The 11,459-nt window shown below is 40.3% G+C and overlaps 1 protein-coding gene across 1 annotated transcript; it reads right to left on the bottom strand.

The window, feature by feature from the left end:
• Positions 1 to 9,282: 9,282 nt before the first annotated feature.
• Positions 9,283 to 9,762, bottom strand: LOC100774491 (mRNA turnover protein 4 homolog). Its single transcript, XM_035441656.1, has one exon. It carries the CDS (start codon positions 9,760 to 9,762, stop codon positions 9,283 to 9,285), a length of 480 nt encoding a protein of 159 aa, XP_035297547.1.
• Positions 9,763 to 11,459: the final 1,697 nt, after the last annotated feature.

Below are 11,459 nucleotides of genomic sequence, written 5' to 3'. Positions count from 1 at the left end.
TCAGCTGGGCGGAGGTTCTTCAAGATGTGTGAGTGACCAGGGAGGACAGAGGAGTGAGGGGTGAGCGACTAGAGAGCAGAGAGAACAAAGATAGATGGTTCCCTCGTGATAATTACAGGATGGTTAAGAAACAACAGAAGAGATGGCTAATAAAAAATGACTCTAGTTCTACAACATGGAACTGAGAGCTCTCTGATGATGACAAGATGTCTGTGTTTGGTCTTTATCACCACTGGGTTGCTAGGAGCTTCCAGGTCCACACCCCCCCAACTCAGGCTGAACCTCATGGATTAAGGCTGAGACATGCTGGGTCACGACCCTTGGCTCCCACAGCTTTGTTTCTCAGTGTCCAGAGACAGTACTTCTAATAATACTGGCTCATGCCACTGTGGCCACAGTTTCTTTGGTCCAGGACTCATGTCCTTTCACCCAGAGCTGGAAGAAGGGATGTAATACAGAACCCTCTGCCAGGGTTGGTTCAAGGCCTGAGTTGGGGAGCTGGTGTGCTTCTTGAGACTATCTAATTGGTTAGATTATAGAAGCTGCTGCTTCAGCAACCACTGCAATAGACTGGGGGGGGGGTGCAGGAGGCTACCCAGACTGCCAGTAATAGCCAGATACTAAAGCTCCCAGCAGTCTGAATGTCCTGACCACCATGCAGTTCTTTTTGTTGTTTTAAAAACAAGGATTCACTATGTACCTGGCTAGCTCAGTCAGTAGAGCAAGAGACTTTTAATCTCAGGCTGGTAGACTTGTGCCCAATATTGTACACCACATGTGGCTAGAAGTTTCTCGTCCTACCTATAAGTTCCTGAGTGTAAAATCAGAGGCTTAGTGTTAATTATAATTGTTTGGACAGTGGCTCAGGCATATTGCTTACTATCTCTCACAATTAAATTAACCCATTTCTATTATTCTATATTTTACCATGAGGCTCCTGCTTGTTACCTCACATCTGGCTTACCCAGCAGTTACATAGTATCTTCCTGACTCCTCCTCCTTTCTCTCGGTATCTTTATTTGGATTTCTTGCCTGGCTCTATTCTCTTGGCCATTGGCCACATCAGCTTTATTTGTCAGCCAATAAAAGCAACACATGTTCTCAACATACAGAAGGATATCCTGTTAGACCCCAGGAAAACTCAGGCCTCTGGGGTCTCAGCCCAGGACCTCAGTCACCCCAATCACCAGGCAGATGTGAAAGTTTGCTGCAAACTGCATGAGGCTTTATTGTTGTTTAACGAGCTAACCCCATGTTAGCTTGGGTCTTTCACCCACCTGCCATGGTGGATGGCTAGCAAAGACAGCTTGAACCGGCTGCATAGAAATCTTGTAAGGCAGCGTAAGGGGAGTGTCTAGGGGTACGCACAGGCTCAGGATTGGTGTGCCTCCAGGCTTGGAGGGCTTGCCCTGTGTTGATTGGCCAATTGGTTGTTATGGCCCATAGGCCCTCCCAGGGTGGTTGCTATGCTCTGCGTGTCATTGCTGTGCAGTTGTCCATAAAGGACACCCAGAGCCGTAAAGCATAGCACCACCAGCTAACTTCTGATTGGTTCCTTGCCACGAGGCAGGCATCTGACCTCTTAGTGACCAAGGCAAGGTCATGGCGAGCTCCTGTTACTGTCATGGCTGCCAAAATGGGGAGCTGGTCCCTTTTAATCCCATATTCTATGTCAGCTGATACCTGCATCCAAATTAACTATTTGATCATGAACATATCTGTCTACATGGTGTTGTCCCCCATTTCAGTCTGTGAGAATAGAAGGATCATATGGAGGCCACTTTTAGTAATGTTTCTTTTACAAATGTGGGTGTCCTTATATCTGGGGCATAGATGTTCAGAATTGAGACATCATCTTAGTGGATTTTTCCTTTGGTGAATATAAAATGTCCTTCTCTATCTCTTTTGATTAATTTTTGTCAAAAGTCTGTTTTGTTATACATTAGGATAGCTATACCAGCTTGGTTCTTAGGTTTGTTTGTTTGGAAAATCTTTTTACAACCGTTCACTAAAGTAATGTCTGTCTTTCATGTTGAGGTGTGTTTTTTGTATCCACTTTCTTAGCCTGTGTCTTATTATTGGAGAATTGAGTCCCTTGATATTGAGGGATACTAGTGACCAATGATTGTTAATTCATGTTATTTTGGTGGTAGTGAAGTCAGTGGTGTGTGTGTGTGTGTGTGTGTGTGTGTGTGTGTGTATTTTCATTCTTTGGTCTTTGCTGGTGTGAGATTATCTATAGCCTTTGTTTTCATGAGTATAGTAAACTTCCTGGGGTTGGAGTTTTCCTCCTAATACCTTCTGTAGGGCTTGCTTTTTGGATAGATATTTTTTAAATTTGACTTTGTTATAAAATATCTTGTTTTGTCCATCTATGGTGGTTGACAGATTTGCTGGTATAGTTGCCTTTGCTGACATCCGTGGTCTTTTAGAGTCTGCATGACATCAGTCCAGTCCCTTCGGGATTTTAGGGTCTCCGTTGAGAAGTTGGATATGATTGTAATAGGTCGGCCTTTATTTGTTACTTGGCCATTTTCTCTTGCCACCTTTAATATTCTTTCTGTGTTTTGTGTGTTTAGTGTTTTGATTATTATGTGGTAGGGGGATTTTCTTTTCTGATGCAATCTATTTGGTGTTCTGTAAGGTTTTTGTACATTTATAGGCATATCATTCTTTAGGTTGGGATAAATTTTGTCTATGATATTGTTAAATACATTCTCTGGGTGTTTGAGAGAGGATTCTTTTCCTTCTATTCTTATTTTTCTGAGGTTTGGTCTTTTCATATTGTCCCAGATTTCCTGGATGTTTTGTGTCAGGAAATTTTTAGATATAACATTTTCCCTAACTGATGAACCTATTTCCTCTATGTCTGTGTCTGTTCCCTCTCAAGTGTATTCAATGTCTGATATTCTGTCTTCCATCTTTTGTATTCTGTTAGTGATGTTCTCCATCTGTAGTTCCTATTAGATTACCCAGATTTTCTGTTGCCAGGATTCCCTCTATTTTTGTTTTCTTTATTGCTTCTATTTTCACTTTCTGGTTGGTCTTGAACTCTTTTGTTCACTTGTTAGTTTGATTCTTTCTTGAATTTCTTGACATTGTTTTATTTTGTTTTTAGGCAGGATTTCTCTGTAGCTTTGGAGCCTGTCCTGGAACTCTTTCTGTAGATCAGGCTGGCCTCGAACTCACAGAGATCCGCCTGCCTCTGCTTCCAGAGTGCTGGGATTAAAGGCTTGCACCACCAATGCCCTGCTCTTAGCATTCTTTTAGGTATTTATTGGCATCATGCAATTTTTTGTTTGTCTTAGCCTCAATTTCTTTTCTTTTAATTCTTTTTAATTTTTTATTATTTTTCTCTTTTTTATTTAGAAACAATCATGTTACACATCAATCTCCCCATCTCCCATTCCCTCTTCCTCCTATCCTCCCATGCCTCCTACCAATCTCACCAACCCACCCCCAACCCACTCTCCAAGGATGTTGAGGCCTTTCATGGGGAATCATCAAAGACTGTCATGTTATTTGAGGGGAGGGCCTAGGACCTCCTCCATGTATCTGGGCTGAAATAGTATCCCTCCATAGGGAATGGGCTCCCAATGTCCATTTGTGCACTAGAGATAAATACTGGTTCCACCGTTAGAGGTCCCATAGACTGCCCAGCTCTTCTGACTGGCACCCACATTCCGAGGGTTTGGTTCAGTCCATTGCTGTTTCTCCAGCTTAAAACAGGTGTCCCTGCGCTCTCACTAGGTCAGGTCAGCTGCTTCTGTAGGTTTCTCCAGCACAGTCTTGACTGCTCATCCCTCCTCCCTCTCTACAACTGGATTCCAGGAGTATGGCTCGGTGCTTAGCTGTGAGGGCCTGTTTCTGCTTCCATCAGAAACTGGATGAAGGCTGTACAGGGGTTCTGATTTGGTCCTATGTTGGTTCCTCAGCTGTCAGACTGGGGTCAATGAGTTCCCACTTTCTCAGGTCAGCTGTTTCTGCAGGTTTTCTCAGTGTGGACTTGATCCCTTGGTTACTTCTTCCTCTCTGAAACTGGATTCCACGAGTTGGACTCAGAGCTTAGCTGTGGATCTCTGCTTCTGCATCCATCAGCAACTGGATGAAGTCTCTAAGACAGCATTTAAGATAGTCATCATTCTCATTATAGGGGAAGGCCATTTACAGTAGCCTTTCTGCTACTGCTTAGGTTCCTAGTTGGGGTAAACCTTGTGGATCTCTATACAATTCCCTAGTGCCAAATTTATCTTTAAACCTATAGTGGCTCCCTCTATTGATGTGTCTCTTTTCTTGTTCTCCTCTATTCTTCTTCCCAGTGAATCTTCCTGATCCCTCATGTTCTCGCACCTCCTCTTCTCCCCTTCTCTTTTTGCTACCTCCCTCCCATGACCCCATATGTTCCCAATTTTTAGGGACTCTTGTCATTTCCACTTCTCTGAGGGACCATATATGTCTCTGTTATGGTCCTTGTTTCATTGCTTCTCTGGAGATATGGATTGTAGGCTGCTAATACTTTACTCTATGTCTAGTATTCATATGTGAGTGAGTACATACCATGTTTGTCTTTCTGTGACTGGGTTACCTCAATCAGGATGGTTTCTTCTAGTTCCATCATTTGCCTGCAAATTTCAATATTCCAGTTTTTTCCACTGAGTAGTCCTCTATTGTGTAAATGTACCACATTTTCTCTATCCATTCTTCAGTTGAGGAGCATCTAGGTTGCTTCCAGGTATTTGCTATTACAAATAATGCTGCTATGAACATCATTGAACAGATGTCCTTGTTGTATGAATGTGCTTCTTTTGAGTATATGCTTAATAGTAGAATTGCTGGATCTTGTGATAGATTGATTCCCATTTTCCTGAGGAATCACCATACTGATTTCCAAAGTGGTTGTACAAGTTTGCATTCCCACCAGCAATGGAGAAGCGTTCCCCTTTCTCCATATCTTCTCTAGCATAAACTGTCTTTGGTGTTTATGATTTTAGCCATTCTAATGGGTATAAGATGGTATCTCAGAGTTGTTTTGATTTTCATTTCCCTGATGGCTAAGGATGTTGAGCAATTTCTTAAGTGTCTCTCAGCCATTTTAGATTCCTCTATTGAGAATTCTCTGTTTACTTCTGTACCCCATTTTTTTAAATTGAATTATTCAGTGTTTTGGTGACTAACTTCTTGAGTTCTTTGTATATTTTGGAGATCAACCCTCTGACTGATGTGGAGTTGGTGAAGAAGATATTTTCCCATTCTGTGTGCCGCCATTTTGTCTTGTAGACTATGTCTTTTGACTTTCAGAAGCTTCTCAGTTTCAGGAGGTCCCATTTATTAATTGTTGATCTCAGTGTCTGTGCTACTGGTGTTATATGTTCAGGAAGTGGTCTCCTATTGATGAATACAAGGTGTAGCCAGAGATAGGTTGATAATAGTTTTTTAGGGGAAAATACTCATGCAAGGATGGACCCAGAAATATTTCCCAGTCAGCTCATCCTAGCCAGAGAGCCGATTTCTTGTCTCCCTGCTTCATAACCCCCCAGTTAGGTACCTGCGACCATGCCCATTTGGGCATGGTCAGCAGTACCTGTGACCAGGGTCACTCCCTACAACTCCCCTTTTTGTCTAAAGAGGATTTAAACTTGAGACAAAACTAAATTGTATACAAAACGTCTTAACATATGTAAAATCATACATCAAGAGAGAAGACTTTACAGAGTTCGATGATGTGTGATAAACAAATTATACCTAAGTTACCTCATACAAGGATATATAACCATGTAAGTTATCTATAATTAACAATCATAAAGGTGAATTACAAGAAGATATAATAATCTGCACATATCACTTCCTAACTATATCTATTTCATCTAAACTCTAAAATCATCTCAAAGAGATGTCCAATCCTGAACACCTCCTTCCAAACCCAACCCTAAACAATAGAAAACTAGCCCTTACTAGGTGTACATTATCCTTAGTGTTAACAGTGGGGAAAGGGGGGGTAAGGGGTGTAGTATTTTTTGAGTTACTTCCTGCTGAAATGGGATGAAGATAGCCTCATGGAGTCCTGTAGGAAGAAAATGTTAGAGTAGTGAAAGTCTTGAGTGAATTATCTGCAACACATGTATCCAGTCTGTATTTGGAGGGAGATGCTTGGTTGAAGGTCAGGTTGAAGTCCTTATGTCGATTGAAGTTATCACCTGAAGCTCTGGCCAGAGTGTAATAGAACCTGCACCATCTCAGCTAGCTGTTTTGGAGTTGATGTAGTCCAAAATTAGTTTAGAGTGGTGATTGTCTGTCCAATGCATCCAGTTGGATCCAGTAGACTCAATTAAGTGGGGCCCATTTTCTTTTCAGAGAGTTCAAGGATTGCTGTTAGAAAGTTCTTTAGTCACATTAATATCAGCAGAGAAATTTTAACTTTTATATGTATGCATACTGGGAGGGGCAACAATAATGAAAATAATTGTGAGGGAATTTATATTTTTAGAGAAAGAGCCGAGAATAAACATATGACAGTCCCCAATTTTTTCTTATTCTGTATTACTTCAATTGGCTTCTTGATAAAGTACAGAAACTCTGAATTTTGTTTTAGCAACATGCTTGCATTTAGAGGAGGAAAGCCAAATACAACTCTAATGCCAGGGTTGGTTTACTTGAATAGGGACTAGCAAGTAAAGAGAAATAGATTTTACCAAGATACAGCTGTAGTGTTTACCATATGGCAAATTCCTTTTGGTCCTTTTTGGATAGCTACCCTCTATTATTTTAGTATCACCCCATGCAGTGTCTTTTTGCTTTCTAGAGATGAGTTTCCCTATGAAGATAAAAACAAAACACCTCCCTTTCCTTTGTGAGCTTTCTATACAGTTCATGAGATATACCTTGGTGAATGACCTGTCATTTCTCCTCATCAAGAGGTTTTTCTTGTTTGACTCAAATCTTGATTAATTTTGATGGTATCCAAAGCTTTCCTTCTCCTGTGGAAACAAGGGTGAAACCCCTTTTCCAACATAACACATGTCCTTGTTTCCATACAGAGGTCAATACATCTTTGAAGTATACAGTTCAGCAGGTTTTTCTGTAGTCCAGTGTGTTTCTGCATCGGTTTGTCCTTTCTCGTTAGCATTAAGAAAGTTTAGTGTTAATAAAGCATTATGTAACCTGTGTTTGGGGTTTTTTGTTCCCCTTGCTTGTTTATAGAGCATTTCCTTTAGTGTGCGATTAGATCTCTCTTCCACTGCTTGTCCTGTGGGATTGTGTGGTATACCAGTTACCTGCTTTATGTTATAATATTTGAAAAATGGTTCCAATTTGGTGGAGACATATGCTGGAGCATCGTCAGTTTTTATTTGTTCAGGTATACCCATAATGGCCATTGCCTCTAACAGGTGTATTATAACTGAATCTACCTTTTCAGAGCTAAGGACAGTAGCCCATTGAAACCCTGAAAATGTGTCTATAGTATGATGTACATATTTTAAATTTCCAAATTCTGGAAAGTCAAAGACATCCATCTGCCAGACATCATTTCTCCAAATGTCCCTTGGATTACAGACTGCTGGAAATGGAACTTGATTATAGAACAAACAGGTAGGACAGTTTCTCACTATCACCTTGGCTTCTTGCCAAGTGATGGAGAAATCCTTTTTTAAACCTTTGTTATTTACATGGTGTTTCTCATGAAATTCTGAGGCTCCTAGCATGCTTCCTATTAATAAACAATCAATCTGGTCATTGCCTTCTGCCAGTGAGCCTGGCAGACCCATAGTGAAGTTAATTCTGTATTCTCTGGAATGAATTCAACAGTCTCAATGTGTAAAATGGCTCTCTCAACATATTGAGAGGCTCTGTAAAGTCCATAAGTACCAAGAATTGCATATAATTCTGCTTTCTGTACAGAGTTATATGGACTTTGAACTACTTTGCTTATATCTCATGATTTATATCCTGCCTTAACCTGATTTGTTCACATCAGTGTAGAAGGTAGGGACTCCAGAGATAGGTGTTTTTCTTATGATACATGGAAGAATCCAATTTTCTTTTTTATGAATTTAATTCTGTCAGTTTTGGGATAATTGTTAATTGTTTCCAAAAAGTTAGTACAAGCTGTCTGCCATTTTGTTTCCTTGATTCTTTGTGTTGTTTCCATTATTTCTACTTTATCGATTTCAGCTATCAATTTAATTATTTCTTGGTGTCTACTCCTCTGGGTAAGTTTTCTTCTTTTTGTTCTAGAGCTTTCAGGTGTTCTGTTAATTCTCTAGTGTGACTATTCTCCAGTTTCTTCATGTGGGCACTTAGTGCTATGAACTTTCAGCTTAGCACTAGTTTCAGAGTGTTCCATAGGTTTGGGTATGTTGTGCCTTCATTTTCATTGTATTCTAGGAAGTCTTTGATTGTTTTTCTTACTTCGTCCTTCACTCAGGAGTATTGCAGTTGAGCAGTGTTCAATTCCCATGAGTTTGTATGTTTTCTTCAGTTTGTGTTGTTGCTGAATTCTCATTTTAAGCCATGGTGGTATGGTAAAATTCAGGGGCTATTCCATTTTTTAAAATCTGTTGAGGTTTTCTTTATTGCCTAAGTATGTTGGTCAATTTCAGTGAAGATTCCATGTTGAGCTGAGAATAAAGTATATTCTCTTTTGTATGAATATATCTTTTCATATCCTTGAATAATAATGCCAGAAGAATAAATTGCTGAGTCACTGTGACTAAACACTTATTTAAAAGAGTGGTAGAAGATACCAGTTCTGACACTTTTCCTTTCTCCCTCACAAATGAAGGACCTTTCACCTGCAAGATGAGTTAACAACTGACCTATACCCTCAACCTCAATTCATTCCTACCAAGCAATTTGCTTTAGTTTCTAAGACAAGGGCTTTGGTAGCCAAAGTGAACTTTTAATTCTTAATCTTTCTGTCTCCACCTAGGCATTAAAGTTTCCTTAGCCAATCCATTCCAGACAAGGCCTGGAGAGGATATCCAACTCTGGGAGCTGCTGTCAGCTATCTGCAGTGCTGTGCTGTCAAAGAGCCGGGCTATGCAGGCCCCAACCAGAAGCACCAAGTGGAAGGCCTATTTCCTAGGAGAAGTCTCTTGATGTCTACAGGGAAAGCCCTGTGGACTAAATTTTATTCTTTGTAGAAACAAAGTCCTGCCCCAGCATCCTCCATTGTCTTAATCCAAAGCAAAATTAAGAGCTTCAGTCTTCAGAGGGTGACAGCATCCTGGTGGTCTACTGCAGAGGTAGAACTTGCTGTAAGGCCTTAGTCCCATGTCTTAAGAGTCAGCTGTCATCCTCTTCCTTGGAATCTCCCTCAGACTCAGCTGTGCTCTCAGGTAGGTCATTGTCCATCTTCTGGAACCTTCCAGACTTGGCATCCCACATGTATTTGATGGTCACTTTGAATTCAGCCATCTCATACCCAAAAAGCTTCAAGACACGGGCCTGCTCTGGGGTCAGCACATCGCCCTCCTTGCATACTTCATAGTCAGATAGCAGGGTCACCACACCTTTCTTGAGGGCAATGGGTAGGCCCTGCTGCCTCAGCTGTGGCTCCATGGAATGAGGGAACTGCTCCAGGAGCCCTGGATCCAGGCTCACAGTTAAAGTTGCTTTGTTCCCAGCTGAAGCAAAATCCCTTTCTGTATACTTTGTGAACCACTCATTCACCTCCTCCTTCGTGTGGTTGGTAAAAAGGAGCCCAACTTCACTGGCTATTTCCACAAGATTAACTGTTATGTACTCCACACAGAATAAGACCATGTGCCTTTCTGTGCCTGGGTTCATTTAATTTATGTTCTTCAGACTCATCCATGTTTTTGAAAGTGAAAAACAGTTCTTTCTGAAGAATGAAAGATATTCAGATGTATATGGGCACTGTACATTTTTTATCTGTTTGCATGTTGAGAAATCCTTGATTTTAATATATTTTGTCATTATTGTAAATGGTACATCAATCTCTTTGGTGTACTAATTTTTTGTCATTTTCTTAGTTATGTTGCCAGCAGTTGGGTAACATTTTATTGTAGTCTATTTTATTCCTTTGTAAAAAACTTTCCAAACTGTTTTCTATTATGGATGTACAAATTAATAATATCCAGAAATTGTTTCAATAATAGCAGTATTTTAAAAATATTATTAGCTTAATGAAAATTATACTACTTAATGAAAATTATAGTTGACACTGTTTGCTTAATGTACATCATACACATTCATACATATATAATATCATTAATAAACATAAATTCACTTTTCTTCATAATAACAATATGATGCAGAGAATATTATCATTTTAAATATGAAGAAAGTAAAGCATAAATAGTTGATACCCAGAGAAGAATGATTAGTCATTTACAAATATGTGTTAAGGAATGGCTCATTGAGCAAGAGCTCTTACTACTCAACCTAATGACATGTGTTTGGATCTGCAGAGCCCATGTTAAAGGCAGACATGATAGCACAAATGTCCACAGTCCCACTGTGCTTCAGGAGACAAGGCAAAGACAGGAGAATCTGCAGAGGTCATCTGTTCAGCTAACTTGGCTTGCACAGAGGTGAGGGCACTGTCTCAAACAAGGGGGGAAAGTGGAAACTGACATTCAGAGTTGCCCTCTGACTTCCACACACAAATTGTGGCATGCCACTCTCATGAAACTCACATGCACCTCCCTGCTCTCTTTCTCTCCTCTCATTTCACCACCTTTGCTTCCTCTCAACCTCACACATTTCTCCTCCCCACACCTACTTTTTCTCCTGTCCTTTTTTCCCTCTTTTCCTTTTCTTTCCTTCTTTAGACACATAAAAAAAAAAACAAAAACAAAAACAAAAATCTGGACTTAGAGTCAAAGACTTTTGTGCTCTATCCTGTGTGTCATCTATTTCTTGCTGACTTCATAGGCTGGTGATACAGTCCAGTGGTTTTAGAGACCTCTTCCCCTACCTCCTCCTCCCTCTACCTTTTCCTCCACTTCCTTCTCTTCCTTCTTTGTCAAACAAGGTCTCTTGTAACCCAGACTGGTCTCAAGATCACTAGGTTGCTAGGGATTATAATTAACTTCTGTTTTTCCAACCTTCACCTCCTGAGAGATGAGATTATTGACATGGGTCACCACACCTGTTGTTTGTGGTCCTGGATTAGAACTCTAGGCTTCCTGCATGCTAGACAAGCACTTTGTCAACTGAGCTATATTCCTAGCTTTATGCCTTCCAAGCCTAAATGCTTATACAAAGGTAAGATAGAAAGTATTTTATTGAATCTACAACTCATGGACAATTTGTAAGATATCCTCTCTCCTATAATTGGCAAAAGACTATTACTTTCCACATCTAGCACTGCTCAGAACTGATGCTTAGACTGATGAACAAGGGATCCCTTTGATTTTAACAAAAGTTGAGACCACAAGATTGGTGCGATCTTTGATTCTTTTGAGAGTGAAGCCAGTTAGGCCACATTGTGAATG

This window comes from Cricetulus griseus, chromosome 3 (assembly GCF_003668045.3).
Source record: "Cricetulus griseus strain 17A/GY chromosome 3, alternate assembly CriGri-PICRH-1.0, whole genome shotgun sequence".
Classification (NCBI taxonomy): domain Eukaryota; kingdom Metazoa; phylum Chordata; class Mammalia; order Rodentia; family Cricetidae; genus Cricetulus; species Cricetulus griseus.
This window is presented reverse-complemented; position numbering and strand designations above follow the sequence as displayed.

What these genes read in the sequence shown, in the direction of transcription:
- LOC100774491 (XM_035441656.1), bottom strand. Translation starts at nt 9,762, where the DNA reads ATGGTCTTATTCTGTGTGGAGTACATAACAGTTAATCTTGTGGAAATA.